The following is a 22,308-nucleotide window of genomic DNA, read 5'->3' as shown; positions in this document are numbered from 1 at the left end:
TTGGGGCTGAAGGTGGCTTGAGAACGGGAGCATTAATAATACTCCAAAAGTCCATGGCATTTTTTGAGATAGCGGCTAAGTACAACTGTTCCCAAGCTTCTTCCTTTAGGGTTTTAATTCTGATCTTCCTGGCCACTTTATATTGGATACGGAGAAGCTTGACTAGTTCCATGTCTCTGGGCGTTGTTCTGAGAGCTTGATGTAAAACTGATAGGGACTTGGTACAAGCTTGTTCGAACCATCTGAGGCCTATTGTTTTGCCAATGTTTTTTTTCTCTAGGTAAGAGGTCTTTGATCTCAATTAATATCAGTTCAAATGCTGTGGTTATCTGGATAGTATCTAGTCCCGCTTCTAGGCAGGTCATATCATCGTTTTGCCTATTTGCAACCATGGTCAGAACAATGGATGATTTATCTATTGTAGCCCATTTAAGGATAATCTCATTGCCCCTTACTATCATGGGTTTAACATACCTCAGCTGCTCCAAATGGATTCCTGCCCAATCCAATGGACTTATAATGGCAGCAGGAGCGCTAAAATTTAAATATTAGATTTCAAGTTTGGAAATTGATTTTTTGAGAGGTTCCGATATAATTATATAATCAATAGTTAAACATGTGCAGGTGTGCCAAATGTGTTTTGCAATGTACCTAAACTTAAATATATGGAGTACTAGATCTCTAAGTTATGGGTCATAGGGAATCTGTTCAGGCCTTCTCCATAAGACTTATATTTGAAATGGAATAAAGGCTTGCCAGCCTCATCGATTATACCGCATGCTACTAACTTTGAAAGATGACAGCAATGTACTTTAAAGTCACCTATATATAAAAGCTTTGGGGTCTGTTTTAACATGTTAAAAAGGGTGTTGATTTCTTCTTCTAACTGGTCTACAAACTTTTTCATGTCACCGGAGAAATTGTTATTATAAAAATTGACTAGAAGGACTGTCATCACCTGGACCTTTTAGATGTAATAGGTGATAATAGGATGAAGCATTGTAATACGACAGGAATTCTAGTCTTAGGGTGTTTTTCAACAAAGTCAGTATCCCTCCCTGGCTCGCCATGGCTTAGACGGAGGGGCAGCTGTGTGGAAAGAGCGATAGCCCTCTAAATTAATTGGCCTGGTCAGATCGTAGAGGGTAACAATTTTTAGCAAATCAGGGTCAGACAATTTGGAACTCAGTCCAGCAAACTGATCGCGTATTGCAGTCAAGGGCATGGTAATTTCTGATCCTAGAGAAATAGAACCTTAAACAGGAGTGGGAGTTCTCCTGTTCATCCTCTGTTAATCACAGCCTTCTAAGTCTGTTAAAACATTAACTATGTTATAAGTGGAGAGGGGAATAGGGGGTTGGCCTAAGGGGAAGGATTGGGACCCAGGGCGGGGACAATAGGGGGGGCCCGGAGGATCTTGTCCCCAGAAATAGTTCTGACTAGTTCGGACTAGTTTGTATAAGAAGGCCAGCGGTAATGTAAACATTTTGTATGTGATGAAGGCCCAGTCGGAAGCCAAACGAATTGGTGTGAATTAAAATTGACCACCACACAGTCACCCTCAATGGATTTCTTTGAATCCCCTACCCAACCCACTCTTCTTGTCATTAAAATGTGCGACATTTCCCTCCTAACCCCCACATATTTACTAATCCAATAGCATGATTTGGTCATCAATTGATCTGTGGTCTCCTGTTGGGTGCTGTGTAATTTAGGAACATTTGCCAATATTATGACATGGGGGAAGCCGCTGGGGGAAGGGACAATCTCGTATGGCAATCCTTTTCTCCCCCTCTTTTCAATACAGTCTCTGTCGGATCTAGTAGAGGATGGGGTCAGGTCCTTGAATAACCCTTGGGAGGTTGCAGCAGTGGGTTTGTCACAGGCTGAATTAAAGAGCGGATGATTAACTCCTGTTAAGAGGGTTGGACCGGGGTTATAGAGGGCACTGTTGACATACCCCCCAGAATCGGAACTATTGGACCCTCCTTATTTGTCCGTTCTCCTATGGCCCGGATTAACCAAACGGTTACTATGACAGTGTGATGATAAACCAGTTAGATCATCAGGTTGGGCTGCATCTGCTCCTCGGGACGACAAGTTAGGGTATAATGGGTCTTCACATACTGACCCATGAGTCACTATACTAGCCTCAGTTCTGGTGATTCTATCTATAAGCGGTTGAAGTAAAACTGAAATTGACTGTTAAATCTTTAAAATCAGGGAATCCGAGATGGGTGAAGAGGTCGCATTGGAATCTTGGGAAACGCAAGGTTCGGATTGGTTGCTCTACCCCACTCATTTTCTTCTTCTTTGTGGAAGGTTCTGATGGTACCGAGGGAGAGAGTGTAATGCTTGATGTGGAGGGAATCGAGCGTTTGGACAGAGTAGTAGCCGGCTTTGGGTTTGGATGTAAGGAGTCTGGAGCAACCACCACTAGAGGCTCACTGGTTAAGGGCTCACTTAAATGGGTGGTTGCACCCAAATACCCCATGAAGAGCCAACGCTCAACAGTTTGAATCTCCTTGTCCAGGGCTTCAGTAGCCCTTAGTAAGAAGGAGTCTAGGGTGTTAGTATACTCTCCTCCGAGTGTCGCGATAGTGGATTTTCCTTTTCCCATCTGTAGACCGGATCCTAGGCCACCTGTGCTGCTGGAGTCGCACACGTTAGAGGGGAGATCCAGCCCAGTCTGCTTCGGGCTCCGACAGGCGTGGACAGGCGTGGAGAAGTGTGGCTCAGTGGTTAGAGGCGGCAGACCCGGAATCTGAGATCGACCGTGGACCAGGGTTCGATTCCCTGCCTCGGCGGGTCTCGGGCTCATAAATTCCACGGTCTCGACAATTCTCGCTCCGGTGCCTCCTCGACTCACGGGGTCACACTCTGCGACTCTGGGCAATAGCTTGCTTAATCTCCACATCGGCCCCTCGCGGCGGGATGCCTGGCTTTCACCTTGTGGATACCCTGCCGGGGTTTCTCACAGGGGAATACCAGGACGGGTTCCCTAAGTAAGCGCGGAGATGCCCCAGGGTAAGTCCTGCGCTATATAAGTTTCATACATTTACATTTACATTTACAGGCCCACCCTTGGCCCAGGCTTGGCCATGGCGCGTCCCCGCATGCGTCCTGCGTCGCTGGCCGGCGTTGCGCTTATCAGCGCTTCAAACACAGGGGGTGATGGGACTCTCCCCCTGCTGCTGCTCCTCTCTTGGTCTTTTGGGCTCCCCCCCACCTGGGGAATGCGATGCTGGTATTGCTGGTGGCTACAAACTGCTGCAGGCGGCATCGCGCTTATCAGCGCTCCATATGTAGGTGGTGACGGGAGTGGTAGTCTCCATCTGCTGCTGGTCCTCTCGTGGTCTTGCAGGCTCCCCCCACCTGGGGAATGCAGTGTTGGTTTTGCTGGTGGCTACTCACCCTACCACATCCCCTGAGATAATTCACTACATCAGCACAAACTTACCAGCTTCCATTCACAGCAGTCTCCCCTTGTTCAAGAACTGAAAGCCAGCAAATGTCTTTGCGTTAAAAAAATGTGCCACCTGCTCATATTTCGATTTAAATAAATACTCAACTAATACCTTCCACTTTTTCCCCCCACATCACAAGCGAAAGAAACAGCTCACTGCTCAGAGGAGAAATCCACCTAAACCTCAAGTATGCTATTGTCATACCATTTGTGGAAAAAAAACAACTTTGAGCCTGAAAACTTTCACAGCTATCTGGGCTCCTGGAAGTGAAACAACTTGCTAACTGAGCTACAGCCTTGTGGTTCCACTTCACTGAAGTACTGAAACAACTTTCCTAACTAATAGAAATAAATAACTAATTATCCAAGGTCTAGTACGTGCTCTATTCGTAGATGATGTCTGAGCAGCATTTGCTACCTGCTGTCAAATCCCCTGCAATTGTAATTATCAGCAGAAACTCTCTCCGTGGTTTGCCTCCTTTTTAATCTCAGAGAACATCACATCTGCAATCACATGCACACAGATTGCACCATTATCCGTTACGGACCAAACAAAAGTACTATGCAGAAGGGAACATAGCAGGGTGCCTATTGGCTCACCGACTTTGTGTGCACACGGAGGGAGACAGAAATTGAGGTACCACAGGGTGATAGTCTCAACCAAAACGAACACATTGCACATACATTTCACCAGTTTTATGCAGATCTTTACTCTGCCGAATCCTCGCCTAAAGAGGCTATCACTACATATATAGAGCAGTCTGCGTTAGAACATCTGGTCCCTCAACATACTCTTGGTCTAGAGCAAGACATACACACAGATGAAGTGATGGCGGCGATATCCCACCTTAAATCAGGCAGGGCCCCTGGGCAGGATGGCCCCCCACCTGATTTCTAAAAAAATATTCCCTCCCACACTTTACTTACACGCTTCTATAATTCATTTAATGACACAGGCACACTGATGGATACCATGAAAATGGCCACCATCATAGTTATACCTAAACCAGGCAAAGACCCCACCAAGTGCTCTTCCTATAGTTCTATTTCCCTTTTAAATGTGGATGCTAAGATGTTCACCACCATTCTAGCATCACGACTGGCTCCCCTGATGCAAGCCATTATAGACCGTGATCAAGCGGGTTTCGTACCAGAACTGAACTTTTAGTGACAACACTAAACAGCTGTCATCTTATAGATAAGATCCAGCATACACGAATACCTACACTTCTTTTTTCGATTAATGCAGAAAAAGCATTTGATCAGGTGCATTGCCCGTATATAAAATTCTTCAAACAATAGGCCTGGGCCGTCACTTTAGGAAATGGGTTTGGTGTAGCTGCAGTCTAAGTTAATGGTCACATGACCCAACCCTCTGACATTGCACGCGGAAATAGGCAGGGGGGCCCCCTCTCACCACTCCTCTGTGCATTATACAAGGAACCTTTCGCGGAGCGGTTGAGGGCAAACCCCATGATCTCAGCATCAATATGCGAGACAAACAACATAACTTGGCCTTATACGCCGACAATGTCATGGTGACATTGTCAGATCCCCTCTACTCTTTGCCTGCCCTGGTGTAGGAGTTTCGGGAGTTTTGGAAGGTCAAAAGGTTTAAGATTAACGCTCAGAATTCACAACTAATTAGCCTTCCGATCCCCCAGCTTGACCAAACTACTAAAGGACAACTCCTTCACTTTCCATGGATGACATAAGGGGTGGGATACTTGGGTTTACAAATTTACCCCATGATACGTTGCTGGCATCTTACATGAGAGCTGTCAGGATGAAGAAGGTGATTCAGAAAAGGGGGTGGTGATGAACAGAGTGTCTGAATTAAGCAGACCACTCTTACCCAGTCCAAAGATCAGGGCTTGATCCATCACCATTATTTAGCTCACTGCCCCATCCCAGCTCAGAACCTGGCTATATGCAAATTAGTCTGTCCCTGGCCCAGTGCATCATGGGAACAGGGCAGACCAAACTACCAAGCCAATTCTTCACCAGAAAGGAGACAAGCTTCCGGGGACCGGTTTCTGCCATTTCAGGCGTCTTCGGCCCGGCTTGCTTGAATCCTGATGGAGCAGTGAGCAAGGGACTCATGTCTGAGTATACCCTGCCACACCTATAGTGGCCAAAAACGATTCAGAAAAGGGGGTGGTGATGAACAGAGTGTCTGAATTAAGCAGACCACTCTTACCCAGTCCAAAGATCAGGGCTTGATCCATCACCGTTATTTAGCTCACTGCCCCATCCCAGCTCAGAACCTGGCTATATGCAAATTAGTCTGTCCCTGGCCCAGTGCATCATGGGAACAGGGCAGACCAAACTACCAAGCCAATTCTTCACCAGAAAGGAGACAAGCTTCCGGGGACCGGTTTCTGCCATTTCAGGCGTCTTTGGCCCGGCTTGCTTGAATTCTGATGGAGCAGTGAGCAAGGGACTCGTGTCTGAGTATACCCTGCCACACCAGTGGCCAAAAACGATTCAGAAAAGGGGGTGGTGATGAACAGAGTGTCTGAATTAAGCAGACCACTCTTACCCAGTCCAAAGATCAGGGCTTGATCCATCACCGTTATTTAGCTCACTGCCCCATCCCAGCTCAGAACCTGGCTATATGCAAATTAGTCTGTCCCTGGCCCAGTGCATCATGGGAACAGGGCAGACCAAACTACCAAGCCAATTTTTTTTTTTTTAATCCTGATGGAGCAGTGAGCAAGGAACTCATGTCTGAGTATACCCTGCCACACCTATAGTGGCCAAAAACGATTTTTTTTTAAAAATCCTGATGGAGAAGGTGGGCGCTCAGCACTAGGGGTACTTATTGTGGGAACTGGTTCCAATGGTAGGGAGAGAAAGGCTGCTGACATTAAAGGATGAGGTGACAGTGTCTTCCACTTGCATGAAAGCAGCATTTATAGATTCATTTGCTCTCACCCCAAAGGAGTATTCACAGAAATTTAGTAACATACAGAAGGGGACAACACAGACATGGGTGGACTTTGTGGATGCTTCAGTCAAGGTACTTGATGGCTGGAATAAATGTAACAAGGTGGGTACTTAAGAGGGGCTCTATAATTTGTTGGTTAAAGAGCATATCCTTACAAATTGTTCATTAGAGAAGTTACACTAGCACCTGGTAATTTCAAGGCTGTCTAGCCCAGAGAACTGGGCACGATGGCAGAAGAATGAACGTGCACTAGGGTACCCAAAAAGTCCCCTGAGAAAGAGGTCAGGCCCCTGTTCAGGGGAAAGATGTGGGCAACAAAGTGTCCTCTAAGGGTGCCCAAAATTCACCCATGGGGTAAACCCAACACCCATCACAGTCCAAGGGGAGGGAGTACCTGGAAAAGAATTATGACCCTTCAAAGGCTGGGTGTGTTATGTTTGTCATCTGCCCGAACACAAGAAAGGGGATTCTGAGTGCACCAAGAAATCACTCACTTGTGGGACCTGCGAGAGTTGGCCGAACTTCAGAGGGAAGGTGCTCACTCAAGGTAGGACATGTGCTAGAGGCAGAGGACTTGTCCCACTCTTAAAGGCCTGAGGCAACCGGGAGAGTGGTGGTCCTTCAACAATACAGACAATTCCTCTTTAACCGAGTCCATGACATCCTCTAATCTGGTCATCTGCGTCCGACCAAAACCTGGGAGATGTTGGTCAATCACTTATGTGGGCCCCAGATGTCAGAGGAAGTGAAGGGGTTTTGTCACTTCTGTGTCCCTGTCAAGCCAGGGGAAAGCCAAAGGGTCCCCAGATACCACTACCTGTCATGGGGACTGCCTTTGAGAGAGTAGGGATAGATATTGTTGACCATCTTCGAACTCAGACTGCATCTGGGCACATGCTTATCCTTTCTCCTGGTGTTAGTGGACCATGCCATGAGGTACCCAAGAGCCCCCCATAGGATTGTCATTGAACCTGCAGTGGCAAGGCCCCATCCCTGCAATCTTTACCAGCTTGGCTTTGCCTAAAGGGATGATTTCAGATAGAGGATACACCCACCTGCTGGACATAGGTACCCCAAAGAACTCTCACCAGGAAATGTACATCAACAGGTTGAAACCACACCATGACAGAGCAGACATGACCATGCTTATGGCGAAAGATTGAGGAGAAGAGGAGGAAAGTGAACCTCTGCCTGACCTATTGTCCAAGAATGCCAAAGACTACGCAATGGATGAAGTAGTCCTCTCCTCCACTTTGACATACCGGTAGCAAATGGACAGTTACGCCTTGTTGAAACAGGTTGCCGATCTGTTCTTCTTGACCCCAGGTCTGACAACTTGCTTCATGATGTGGAAACTGGTGACAGGCTACATGTCCAGAGTAAACTTTATAGGGTGTTAGACCAGGTTAAAGCTAGAATTAGGGCTGAGGTTGCCAAGATGCTAGAACATGAGATGACTGAGTCAACAAAAAGTCCTTCAGCGAACCCAGAGGTGCTGGTGCCCTAAACAAACCCAAAATGTGGAAAAACGGAGGTGAGGTTCTATGTGGACTACAGAGACCCGAATGTTATTACTGATTGATGCTCACCCCATACCCAGAGCTGATGAGCTCATAAACAAGTTGAGGGTGTGCCAAGCACCTTACTACATTTGTTTTAACTTTAGGATACTGGCAGGAAGCCTACGTGCAAGGAGAGGTCTTACTTTTCCACTCCTGAAGGCAGCTTTCAATTTAAAGTGATACCCTTTTGTTGGACAGATGCTTCTGGACATGGGGTTGTGGCAGTGTTGGCACAGGTAAATGATGAGGGCCAGGATCAACCAGTTGCCTTTATGAGTAGGTGACTCCTTCCCCAAAGAACAGCATTGGAGTGCCATTGAGAGGGAAGTCTTTGCTGTGGTTTGGTCCCTGAAGAAGCTAAGAACATACTTGTTTGGGCCTCACGTCAGAGTTCAAACTTACCACAAACCTATTATGTGGCTTATGCAGATGAAAGGAGAAAACCCCAATCTGCTGAGGTAGTCCATTTCCCTACAGGGTATGGACTTTACAGTGGAAAACCGACCCCGGCCTGGCCATGCCAATGCAGATTGCCTTTCCAGGTTCTTCCACTTAGATGATACCTACAAGGGTGCAGGTTATTTGCTTATTACCTTTCATATGGAGGAGCCATGTAAGGAAATGCTGCTTTTTCTATGATCGCCTCCACGTTTTTGGGCTGATACGCCGATTTTTTCAACGCTGAGGCCTGCTAAACAGACCTCTGTGCCATTGTTATGATTGGTTAACCACAATTGGCATAATTTAACTTACTTATAAATCCCTGTGTATGGTACCAGGGGTACACAGGGCCTGTAAGTTATGGCATCCTCTGTGGACTCCTGCACTGATTGTGCCACCATGAGTGTGACAAAATAGAATGTGACTCCCAGCCTTCCATTGCTGGCTGGCAGAGCAGTTTTGACTGCTTACTCGACTTTGACATTTGAAGGAATGGCAAAGCCCAAAGTTTTCTGTTTAATAATTATAAGTCACACCTGAGGTAGACCTACTGAGCCCTAAAGGCAGGGTGCCTTATATTAAAACATTAGACATGTGGGTCTTAAACTTTACAGGTTCTGGCAGTAAAAACTCCAAGTTGTTATTTTTACTGTAGAAAGGCTGGTAGCCCCATTGGCGAGTTCTGGGTTACACGCTGACCATTCAGCAGTGGTAACTTCTCAATGGGACTGATAAATATGGTAGTTCAAGGTATCAAGAGAATTGTTGCATTAAACCGGGCTTGATGCTCAATTCAAATTTGATGTATCTTTTACACAAATGGCAACTTTAGAACGTAGCCTCTTTGTGGCCCAAACTTTTCTGGTGACCGTTCATGGTTTACGACCACGAGGCAGCCTTCCTGGGATGAGCTGTGAACGGCTCTCTGGAAGAATCACAAAGGGTCTGGCTTTGGAAGAGGTGTGACCTCTACCTGGTGAGAAAGCTAGAGTTTGAGCCCAAAAGACGAGCTTCAAAGAGGAAGCCGCCTCTGAAGAGCAAATGGTGGACACCCACGAGAGAGGCTTCTTGTTTGTACTTGCAGAAAGGTTGGCATCCGGGACAGAGAAGGGAAAACTATTTTCCAGTGAGCGTGTAGCCCTCAGGTAGCCACACCTCTGGGATGGATTAGGGAGTTCCACAGTCCAAAAGAAAGGTGTTACCATATTGGCAGTGGGCAGAATTGTGCATTTTTGGGGGAAGCTAGATGCCTCACTTCTCAAGTAGTTGTCACTAGATGAGAGTAAACCTGGTTGCCCTTAAGCTGGTAGTAACTGCATCTCCGGAGGGCACAACCTGGCCATAAAAGTGGCACTCCTGACACCCAGACCACAGATCGCATATGTACTTGAGAGAGGACTGAAGGACTTCCCTGCTGTCCCTTTGGCTCAACAAAGAGAGGCTGCACCCAAGAATGGACTGCACCTGCTGCTGCATGGGCAGGCAAAGGGAGGACTGTGCCTCTGGAGCCTGCGGTAGGAAACGTCATCCCGAGCCCTAGAGAGGAGATGTGATTCCAAGAGTCAGTTTGCTGACTTCCTGTTACATCTACAGGGCCACAAAAGCTGAAGAAGCGTGCTGTGGTGTGTTGGCAGCCAAGAACACTTGACTGTTGAAGTGCAGCTTGGGAGACAGAGTCCTCACCCTCAATAGCTGCACCCGAGTCTGCTGGGCCCTGGAGAGTCATCAGAGTGCAGTTTGGTTGACCGACAAGGAAGTTGTCACCATTTGCCGGGAGCCACTAGTTTCACTGTAACCGGAGACCAGTAGACCATGCCAAATGGGTTTTGGCTGGACTTCACCCAGAGTTCAAGGGACATAGACCCCTGAGGCCGTCACCCCACACTTTTGTTCACTTAGGGTTGGCCCTTGGAAGACCCTTGTTACCGGATCAGCATCTTGAATCTCGTGCATCAGGACCACTACATTAAAGTCTATGGCAGCTCTCCTATAGCGCCTTTGATGGGGAGGTAACTGTTCAGTAACTGGACCTCTTTGGTCATACTCCCTGCCTGAGTTGGTACCAAAAGCGGGCCGAATTTGTAGTTTGCAAAGGTTTTATTTTTTACAAAGTTTATGTTAGCGCTGCCATTTACAGCAATTTATTGTGCTAATTGAGAAAGCAGTGATGTATGGTTCCTTTGAAAATTCATATCTTCATAGCCCTCCTGTGCATTTTTGTCATTGAGGTGTCTATTTAGCAATAAAAAAAATTTTAGAATTTGGTGTCTGATTTTTACTGAGTCTTGGTTTTCTTTTATTCAATTATTTTGGTACGTCTTAATAATTTAGAGTTGTTCCCTTGTCAAAACCTGACTGTTCTGATCCGCAGCTACCCAGGGTTGAGCTAAAGTTTTTCAGACGACTCTGACTGGACAAGCTATAGGTAGTGAGTTTATTGCACGATGAGGTCACTCAACCATTCCATATAATAAACCGTTGTCCTCATAATGGAGTTATATTACCATACTTTTTATCCACATACAAGATCAGAAGATTTTCGGTTGGAACTGGATTTGTTTGGATAAAACAAAAATAGTTGGTACAATGAGACTAGTTTTCTTTTTAAGATATTGGTCAACATTTTTAGTTGAAGTCTGACACTCAGCCAAGGATGCCAAGCCCATAGCCCGGAGGAAAAATTCAGAGTAATATTTATTGTTGCAAAGGTTGGAATTATTATTATTTAATTAATCAATTGGCATATACATATTAATTTACAGCTACACGTTCCCGGCACTTCCAAATTTCAGCATATAAGACAGTTAAAGCAGAACACATAATCTGCAAAACATACCCAAAAAGGAGTGTAAATGGTTAGGTATAATGGACATCATGGAGTAAGCTTGTTTCAGAAACCCATGCTGTCCACTACATTGCGTGCGTTAAGAGTGCCAACCTAGAAAGAGGCTCCAAACTTACCCTAGAGATAATCATTTACAGGATCATAAATGGCACAACCTGTCTTGCAGGAGTCAATTGATGATTTATCAGGAAACCTCCACTTGTGGGCCAAGGTAACAAGGCAGCCATGAGTAATTGACATACGAAAGCACAAGTGTGCGAACTATGATCATAAGCCTTATCCAATGTTGGGCCCCAACAGAAAAACCAGAAGCTCCAATGGTAGCTGGGTTTCAGAGTTGAAAAGCACCTCATTCCAAAATATTTTTGCCATTTTACTATGAGCACACCTGCTAAACGGGTGCAGCACCCCCAGTGACCGGTAGGGGCACATGGGTTACGTTTTGCAAGTCTTGCCAGGTAATTCTTTATAGCTGTTTTCTTTCGATTGGACACACATGAAGTCTTTTAATGCAAGAACCCATACTGCTGCCTTTTCTCCTCCGGGATTACACTTAAATTCACATTTTTGGAGGTGGGCCAATTTGGCTTTGTCCATAGAGGAGAGCAGCAGAACAAATATGCTCGAAAGGCCGTTATATCGGTGTGTAACCGTAAAGTGTTTCAAAGGTGGAAGGACTCTCGAGCCTTGGGTTTCAAATATAGATCGGATGATTTAGTAACTAATTTGGGCAGAACTCCTTTCAGGCTACAAAGTGAAGGGGAAATGTTCCCTTGTATAAGCGGCAAAGTGCTTGCAGCCCAACCATCTGCTATGACAGGTATGCTGAGGTTTTATTATTATGATGTGAAGTCAGCGACTTGCATGAGAAGAAACACTATTATTGTAAGCCCACCATCGAAATGTAAATTGTTGTGCCTATAATATCCAGTAGAGGACTGTGTTTAGTGTAGCAATGGCTTGATCAAAGCTAAGTTACCTAGACCGGTAGAGGAATGAGAGAAATATCCTTCCTGCTTGCTAGAGTTCATAGTCATCACTTTAAAAATGTGCATAAAAACATTGTTTAAACAGTTTGAAAGTAAATGCAAAAAAGTAGAGAAGTAAGATTGTGTTCACCCTTGGGATATGAGGTTGGACAACTGCTCCTTGCAAAAAAGGGAATTGAGCCCTTAAGAACCGTATGAGAAAATTCATAAAAGTTCATATTGCCTTTACAAGAGGCAGAAACAATGTTGAGTAAGTGATTTTCTCAAGTTAAAGCACAACACTTGAAAACATGTATTCTCTGTCAAATCTCTCACTTTTTCTTCCTAGTTTGCTTGAAAAAACATACCTAGTCGAGCACCAAGATGTTAGGGTATTGATGCTACCATAGTCCTGTACCACCTACATATAACAGTGAGAAGTAACATACCCTCTACCCCATGCCTGTGCATTTCTGGTTCATGGTAAGGAAACTTAACTAAAGTAAGCTAAAGATCACATCTAAAGGCAATCAAGCTACGCTATAAACGATTACTCGTCTTTTGAAATGGAAAGAAACTGCTCATTTTCATGTAAAGGAATATTAGGGCACATCCCACAAGGTAGTTCAGGTATCTTTCTGGGTCTCCATTGACAAGTATAATTTCTTCAATGTGCTTCGCTGTTGACACTCACAGCATCATAGTGCTGGTGTGGTGGGAATCAGAAATAAGGACACTTAAGGAGACTGCAGTGGCTAAGGATCAATTCTCAAGTCTTGCGCAAGGAGCCCCACGTTTTTCATAGATTTCTTGCAACATGATAGTGCCTACTTTACATTCTTGAACTGAAGGAAAATAGTGAAGGTGAAGTGCCAACAGTAAGCCATTTTTTACTTACAAAAGAAGAACCTCACTGATTTCATATCTTACCTCTTTGTCATTGTGGATTGAGTAATAACGTGGACGATGAGTATGTTTCAGGCCGAGGTCAGGACACTTTCTAGCAGCTTCTAGAATTTTTTTGTTGTAAAAATGGGCCCGAACGGTTGTGTCTGGGAGCCATTCTTCATTTGTTAGAAATCTGACAAAACTGTATGCATTCAGTCTGGATGGATTGATGGCATTTCAGAATTATGGAAGAGTTTGTCAATAAGGCATGACATATTCTTCCAGTTCGCTCAATTCTACGGAGACCTTGTTACTCTTTGAACACTTTTGGAGCCCTCACATTTTGACATGCTACTTGATGCTACTTAATTTCCTGGAAAGTAGCCAACATATTTCCTTGCTTGTGGATCAGTTCATCTGCTTTTATTTCTACAACCTCAACATTACCTCTCTTCAAACAACATTTTTGACCTCAGTCATAGAGATGTATATGTCAAGTTTCATTGTTGAAAGCACCAAAAAAATCCAGTAAGTCAGTTAAAACTGCTTTTAGAATTCAGTTATTGGTCTTCCAACAGACTGAACAAACACTTGCCCTTTGGTTGTATCCAGTGAAGCCTACTGTGTAGGTGGTGGGGATAGGAGTCGATCCGTAATGTTTGCGCTGGATTGTGCTTTTGGGTTCACAGGAGACATGATGACAGATTACAGTTCCACTCACTCACTAGTAGGATGCTGATCCTGCTAGCTGAGCAGAAGGTCACTTCTTACTCCACGATCCAAAGCTGTGCTTCTGTTAAGTGAGCACCATCTTGCTAGACATGGATTTGGCCATGAAGATCACTTCTGATAAGTGTTTCAGGAGGGTGGTTAATTAGTGGGTGCTCTCTGGAGATTTGTTGTCCTGTGAGTATAATAGTGAATGGTTTCAAGGATGTTCACCTCTCATATGAGCACACATGCAATGATTCCTTAGTATTGAGCTACACTCCTGGAGCTCCAGAATGGTGCCAACTTGTGAGGGCACTCAAGAATGTATTATCTACTACACATTAACATGACAACAAAATGCAGTGTTCAGGTTTCAAAACCTTTCCTCCATGGGACGGGGAAAATGTTGCAGATTAATTCAAATATTTAAAAAAAGGATTGTTGATTGTGTTCTTTCCTTTTTTAATTTGTGTGTTATTTCCCCAGGTTACTTTCCCTTCCTTAATCTTTTTCCTAATCAGATACCATTCATTTCTTTGTGCCCCTCTGCTAATATGCCAATTAGCAGGTGTGTGGAAAAAATACTAGAGATTCCACTGACCTCTCCTCTGTGTCTTCTTACTGCATTGTGAGTGGGACCATGTATTGACCACAGTTACTCACACCCACTGGCTAGTGCTGTCTCTGGGCCTCCAGAATTTATTTAGAGGCCCTTCTTAAATAATGACATCTCTCATTCTTGTTACTTCAGTGAGATATCATTCTTCTTTCTATGTACTTATGTGGCTTTGTGACAGTATTCATTTGAGATAATGTATTTAACTTTCTTCAACAGTTCAAAGATACCAAAGGTAAGCAAGCAGATTTATGTGACCGACCAAAACCTAGAATACTCCTAGATAATTATGAGGCTTAAGTTATGTTATGTTATAGAAACTTGTATAGGGTGTATACCGGAGGGTGTCTTGGCGCCTTCATTAACATAAACGTACTGTGTCGAGGTATAGCAAATTTCTAAACAGCCTTTCTAAAGGCAAGAAGGGTGGGTGGTATAGTCTTGAGATGAGAGAGTTCCACAGCCTGGCAGTGCTGCTAATGAAACTCCTTCCTCCCCAGCTCACTTTTCTGATCTTATGGTGGTAACCAATCTAGCCGTAGCCGATAGAGGATTTCTACTAGCAGTGTACCAGCTAAAAGCCTTCCATAGAAATTTTGGTCCGTCTCTGTGCAAGGCGTTATGAGCCTCACAGAGCGCCTTAAATTTAATTTGCTGTCTCATCGGGAGCCAATGAAGGTCCTGAGTGCCTACAGATATCAGCTGATATGTGGGAATATCCAGTGTCAATCTGGCGGCTGCATTCTGCACCGCCTGGAGCTTTCCAAGTAATTTAACCTGGAGTCGTTACAATAATCCTGCTTAGATATAATTAGCAAGGAAACAACAGTCTTCCTGTTATTTCTGGGAATAAATGGGTGGATTTTCCTCAGAGTTCTAATGGTATAGAAAGAGGAGGACACTACCTTAGACACCTGGGCCTCATATCTAAGCTTCACATCCATAATAAAGCCAAGACTTTTGGCTTTAATCACTGGAGTGGGGGGTGGGCCTATGCTGTCTGGCCACAAGGCAGGAGACCATGTTGAAGAGAGGTTACCAAATAATAGAACCTCTGTTTTGCTTGAGTTCAGTTTTAGGCAGTGTTGGCTCATACAGTAACTCAGAGCGATCGTACAATTATGTAATCTTAGAGAGTAGTTGACATCATTATCCACAGCTTAGACCAACAATTGGGTGTCATCAGCATAGGATGTTGGATTCAGGTTGAAACTTTTGATGAAAGGGGCAGGTTCTGAAACCTAAACATTAAAAAGCATTGGGCTCAATGAAGAGCCATGAGAAACCCCACATGACAGAGTAAAGGGTGAGGATTTAAACTGGTCCAGATTCACAGTTTGGGATCTCCATGATAGAAAGGATGTTAGCAAAGTAAGATCTTTACCTTTAACTCCTATAGCGTTCAGACAGTTGATCAATAAACCATGGTCCACCGTGTCAAATGCCACAGACCAGTCCAGTAAAATAAGAGCTGCTGACCCTCCACCATCTAACGTCATTCGTATTTCTTCAGTGGTTGATTCGCTCTAAACCCAAACTGACTAGGGTCTAAAAGCTGATTCTTGGAAATAAAATTGGATAGTTCTGCATTGATTATTTTTTCTACAATTGTAGCTGGCAATGGAAGTCTTGAGATGGGGCAATAATTAGCAAGATTGCTAATGTCAGAGAAAGTATACAAGTTTGATTCCAAATAATGGGAAATGATCCTTGCAAAAACATTTTATTAAACACTGATGCTAGATAGGAGGCGATATGCTGATTTGCAAGCTGTAAAATATTAGGGGGCATGGGTCTTCAGGGGAACCAGATTTGGCAGCTAAAAGAAGAGTGGCTACTTGATTTGGAGATGTTCTATTGAATTCAGTGAGCATCGTGTCATTAGTTATTCCTGGTCTTTAAAGTCTGTATTAACTTTAGATTTGTCGACTAGGTCAAAGATTTGATCAATCTTATTTATAAACGTCTGGGCAAGCGTGTCACAAAATTCGTCGTTATTCATAGCATAGAGTTATTTTTTGTAACTGAAGTGAGTTTCGTTATAACCTGAAACAACAACTATTTATTTGAGTTGCCAGCTTTTAAGCAAGGCTTTCTCCTTTGTTATTAGAACATATTTGCACAGTGTTGTCTTTCTAATTAGCTTTCACTCAAAAGGATTAGTCTAATAAATTATTTCAGTCAGAACAAGAATTCTCTATTGATATGTTTGAATGTGCAACATACTAATATTATATTAATATTTTCTGTGGTGCATATAGCCCTTTTTCTGGCCCGTATGTTTTAAAGAAAATGTAATCTTCTACTTTTTTATTTCTTCACGAAAGTATTACTCTCTGATTTGTTTTTATTACATTTTTTTATCGTCATCTTTTTTTAATTTAGTCCTGATTTAGTTTCTATGAATTATTATTAAGGGCTGAAATATGGGGACTTGCATAAGAATGCATGGACTATTGATGAGGATACTGTAATCCAAAATTAGACTGTATTGTGTCACTGAACTCCTTCAGTTCTGAGGTAAAAATGATTTGTTTGTAAGTAATGCAGGGCTCTTGTTCCTGGGTTCACTTATACTAGCTGTGATTTTTAATTTTTTTTATATTCTAAATAATTTGTGGGGTATGCACTAGTACTAGCACATATTGACTTAACCACTTGGCTGCTAAGGGGTTTTCCCCTCCTGTGCTGCATATTTATGAATCCCATTATACATGACGAGTTGACCTTGTCATGAGCACAGCTCCAGTGTGCCTCATGACGAGTTCACCTTGTCATTAGCATGCAAGTGGTTTTAATGAAGAGTGATGGTATTAAACTAAACAAGCTCTCTGTTGCCTGGTTTGTGTGTGTATATATATATATATATATATATATATATATCAAAACAAAACCCTTTCAGGCATAGAGTGACGCATAAATTATGCAAAAAAGAAGGAGAGAACTCTGGGTAGGTCTCAGTTTAGGTGGAAAGCAGCTCCTGTTAGAGCACTCTCAACACCAGCGACACTCTAGATCTGCTCACCTCAAATGTCTGGTTTTCTATCAAAGTTTTTAAGCATAGGATTAGACAGTGCTATCCATGCCAAGATAGAAAATGACAAAGTCTTTCGCCATTTAAACAGCAAAGTCTTTAAGCATAGGACTAGTACAGTGCAGTCCTTGCCGAGCTGTCAAATAACAAAAGCCATTTATCACGCCAGGCACAATATTACAGCTTTGAATTGGTAAAATACCACCTCAAATGTCTGGTTTTCTATCAAAGTTTTTAAGCATAGGATTAGACAGTGCTATCCATGCCGAGATAGAAAATGACAAAGGCCCATGTGATCAAGGCTCTTCGAGAGCCGAAACGCGTCGTGGCAAACTGGTGTTGGGCAAAATAAATCTCTGAGAAAACACCAACAATTGGGTCTCGTCTCGTCTGTTACAGATATTGGCTGTTGGCGCTACATACTGCATATATATATATACTTTGCGATTTTTAGAATCCAAAAATTCATATATTTTTGAACCTTTTATGGATTTTATTTTTCCCATCCTGGCGAGAAAACTCTTTGTACAATGGAGGCTTGGCACACTGCCTACTAAAACTTTTACATCCAAGTGGTCTAACACGGGCGATAAATTTTGCCCATGCTGTAAAACCCACTTGGAAGACGACCTTCACATCCTGTTTGTGTGCCTCGCCTACCAAAGGCCCAGGAAACGCTGGATAGCACCACTCTGTAAAAATCTAGGGTTCAGAGAGTACGCACAGGCATATAGGATCCTGAAAACCAGTACCCTGGGTCACATTGTGTTTGCCGTCTCGAAATTTCTTATGGCTATATGGCTGATCAGGAAAAAAAATATATGCTGAACCCTCTTGAACTTTCCAGCTTCCTAATTATTCCTATGCCGGGATGGAGTATTTTATAATATGTAATTTTCTTAATATAATGTGTATTTTACTGTATGTGCTGTTTTTTACTGTCTCTTTTATGGTCTATATGACCGAAATAAAGAATTTTTGGAATTGGAATATATATATACGCATATACACATATATATATATATACTAAGTGACCACATTTATCGTGCAAACAACTGGCCTTACCTATTAAGTTAGAAACACAAAGTCAACAATTTTACATCCCGCAAACACCTTGAAGATGCCTCTGTTAAAAAAAACAGATCAATTGTAATTCAACACATATAACTTTTTTCCTGCAGGCTAATGTATCTGGTAACAACCTGTGCCTTATGACGTCTCATCTGGAGAGCACAAAGGAACACACTAAGGAACGCTTAAACCAACTCAAGATTGTACTAAAGAAAATAAATGAAGCTCCAGAGTCTTCAGCAGTCATATTTGCTGGGGATACCAATCTCAGAGATCAAGAGGTAAATGATGTCACTTTATTTGTTTATCAGTTTCACATATTTGTCCACACTCTGCGTATACATTAACTCAAGCAGTCACTTCTATAAAGTTGGTGATGCAGCTTCATTTCAGAAGATCTTAAATTCAGACAACTGGGAAAAGATTGGTACTTGTAGTAAATATGGCTCCTCGTTGTCATTAACTCATGCAAATCTGAAAGGTTCATTGAATTATATATTAATGTTTGCCATGGTTTTTATCATACTGATCTGGTAGCACTCCAAATAAATAATTAGACACTGCCTTCACAAAATAGATAGTTGGGCAGCTCTAGGATGTTGAAGGAGCAAATATTTTTGGGGCATGTCCCTCACAAATACAAACATACTATTACCATTTTGGTCTGAAGGTCTAAACTTGCAACAACATTTAAGAAATTATGATTGAGAGGCATGTATGTGCATCGACCATAAGCTGCAGTGACTTTAGGTTTCTCAGATGGAAAAGGCCCAGTTTAATGACCGCTGCCAGTAAAAGAAGAGGCTGAGTGGACACTGCCTTTAAAGCTCTGCTAACCAACAGTTTGAAGCATACAAGCATGCATGAACTACAACAAAGAGCCCACTCTAGCATAGCTTTACCAACAGAATGTGATAGCTCAGCAGAATATGTTTCCATGTTGCAATACAGAGATTTCTGAGATATGTCCTCTGATGTTGGGATCAGCCAACAAGTGTCTCATTAAGAGTCTCTCCTCTAATTGTACATAGCTTTACAGAAGGAGCCAAAGGAGTAGTTATTTTTTATTGGTATTAATCATACTCTTGATTTGGGCCTTGACGACACAGATTTATGTCGGAAATGCTGAGAATGTACTGCAGTGTGTATGTTCCACTGGGAACCTAGGTACCAAGAGGCTCCAGCTTGCCTATCCTCCCCACCCCCTTGGTGGTTATACCTTCTCAAGATACTTTACAACAGTCTTCTCAGGGATCCTGGAGATTAGTTATGCCTTTCCTAAGGATCAGAACAAGGAAAGTATAAAAAAAGCATGGGGAGGGTATTGATTTTGACTGTGTTTATCCCACCCAATCAGGGAAGGGGTCATGTAAATTTCCAGGTATTTAATCTTCTCTTTTCTTCATTGAAATTCAGAAATTGTGGCTGATTGTTTCACTTCCCAACTTAGACCCTTATTCAATAACTCTATGTCCAGGTTCACTTTGAATATAGAGGTCACTGTACTCTTGCGTGATGCCCAGCACTGCTTCAAGTGAGGAATCTGGGCCCAACATGGTCAGGAGTATATTGTCTGCAAAAAAATAGATTTTATTCATTTCCCCTCCAAATGCCATGCCTTTAATGTCCCCACATTCCCTAACCTTAATCACCAGTGGCTCTACTACTACTTAAAGTAGTTAATATTGATGAGAGAGCCCACTCCAATCATAACCCCTGCTCACAGGAAAGGGCTCTGATTTTAAGGCCATTGACTAGAATTTTAAAGATCTGGAATTTGTAAATGAGCTTGATAAAGGTCTTCATATTCAGTCTTAGTTCTGTCTTATAGACTCATGAAGGACCAATTGGCCGTGTTGAATGCTCTTTCTGTGTCCAGGATCAAATTGGCCATGGGGATTTTCCTAGTATTGGATTTCTCAATACCATTCAGTACCTGATTAATGTTTGCTAGTGTTTGTCTCCCATGAATAAAGCTGGACTGATCTAGGTGAATCAAGTGGGTAATATGCACTGCTAGTTTATTTGCTAGGACTTTAGTGAAAGTGGCTTTGTTAAGCAGAGCTATGATTTTTAAGATGCGCCGAGATCTGTGGGATAACCAGAATAATGTATTAAGGTAACATTTGCATCCCTTGTTGTGGGCATAACTGTGTTAGTTTGTGAAAATGAGCAGAAAATGTTTACTGATTGTGGCACGAGCACAGACTGAAAATGTTTGTAAAAGATATTAAGTGGACATCTAAGGCCTGGGGTTTTATTGTGGTCCACATTTGTAAACGCTGCAGAGATTTCGTCTGCTGTGAGATGGGACTCTAAAGCTTCCCTTATACTAACGGACATCAAGGGGAGCCCAGCGGTAGGTATAAAAGCCTCTTGACTTACAGAATCCACAGGGTCCTCTTCGTACAGAGTTCTGTAATAATCCTTGCAGGTTAGCATTTTCGCATGTTCACCCTCCTGCAAAATACCCGTGGAGTCTTTAACATTGGGAATTTGTGACCGCCACTCTCTCATTGTGCTAATCAAGTATCAGCCTTATTTTGGCTTTCTTGTAGAATATTTGTTTCCAACCGAAAAGAGCATCTTCTGATTATTCTATAGTTAAAAGATTGAATTGCTCCATTAGTGCAGTTTGAGCTCGGAGAGAGACGAGCAACTCAGTAGTCCTATAGTTTTCTTCTTTAGATTTCAAGTCCTCCACCAATTTTTCTTTAGTTATCAGCCAGATTTGTCTTTGCTCAACTCATGCTGCAATACATTGACCTCTTGTAACTGGCTTAAAGGTATCCCATAAGATACAAAGGAGGACATCCTCCGTGTCAGTTTTCACCAAAATATTTACAATTTGTCTTTGTGAAATCACCAACAGTTCCTTATGTTAGTCTTTTGGCCCACCTTGACCTCCTATGGGCGCATAAAAGTACAGTCACTAATATCGCTGTCCTGGATGTAGCTTGCAGAACTGATTGGGACCCTCATACTAGTTCTATCTGTGAATTGGTCATTCACATGTGAGAAGAATGTGTACTGCCTGTATAGAAAATACAGTTCACATTAAAATGTCAAACAGTCTTTGGTCAGGTGTTCTCCCTAAAACTATTTTCTACATTGCACCATAAAGGTATCCATCCCGAGGGTGTCTACCAGTGCCACTTTTGGGACTGTGTTAAAATCACCCACCTGTATCAGTTCCAGGGTGCCACTCTCACTCATCCTATCAAGCATATTCAAGAGGGAGTGTTTCTGGCCTGCCTTTGGTGCATAGGTAGTGAGTATGGCTATTTCTGTTTCTTGGACAGATCTCTGTACATAAACAAACCTACACTCTTTGGAATCTGTTATGACTCTTTGCAACACATAATCAAGATCTCTGTGCAGTGCTAGCATGATCTCACTTCTCTTAACTTCACTCATAACTTACAAATATTGTGGGTATCATTTGTTGCTTATTCTGGGTGTGTCCTTTTTAGGTCTCGGACCGTAGGCTGCGCTTGCGCAGTCTCGCTCCGAGACTTTATGTTTTCTAGAGTGGGGCTTGAACCAGCCCCTCTTCTCCATTGGCTGGCTTCCTAAACGGAGGCCAGCCATTGGAGGAGAGGGGCGTCTGTCAGTTTAAGCCCCGGCTTTTTCGGATTCGGGGGCGTGTTTGTTGCTGTCTTTTCTCTCCGTGACGTCATCCCTCCAAAACACGCCCCTCAATCCGAAAAACTGGGGCCATTTATTGTGTGCTTTCTAGAAACGCTCGAGCTGCTC

At 43.1% G+C, this 22,308-nt stretch overlaps 1 protein-coding gene across 1 annotated transcript in view; it reads left to right on the top strand.

Moving 5' to 3' along the window:
- The window catches only part of LOC144829129 (tyrosyl-DNA phosphodiesterase 2-like), a 193,310-nt gene that overhangs the window by 130,932 nt on the left and 40,070 nt on the right, over positions 1-22,308 (top strand). Inside the window, exon 6 of the mRNA XM_078687950.1 lies at positions 18,663-18,833. Within this exon, the coding sequence (XP_078544076.1) occupies positions 18,663-18,833 (171 nt within the window). The remainder of the gene's footprint in view (positions 1-18,662; positions 18,834-22,308) is intronic.

The sequence above is a fragment of the Lissotriton helveticus genome, chromosome 4_1 (assembly GCF_964261635.1).
Source record: "Lissotriton helveticus chromosome 4_1, aLisHel1.1, whole genome shotgun sequence".
Lineage (NCBI taxonomy): Eukaryota > Metazoa > Chordata > Amphibia > Caudata > Salamandridae > Lissotriton > Lissotriton helveticus.
The sequence above is the reverse complement of the archived record's forward strand: the minus strand, read 5'-3'. Positions and strand labels throughout refer to the sequence as shown.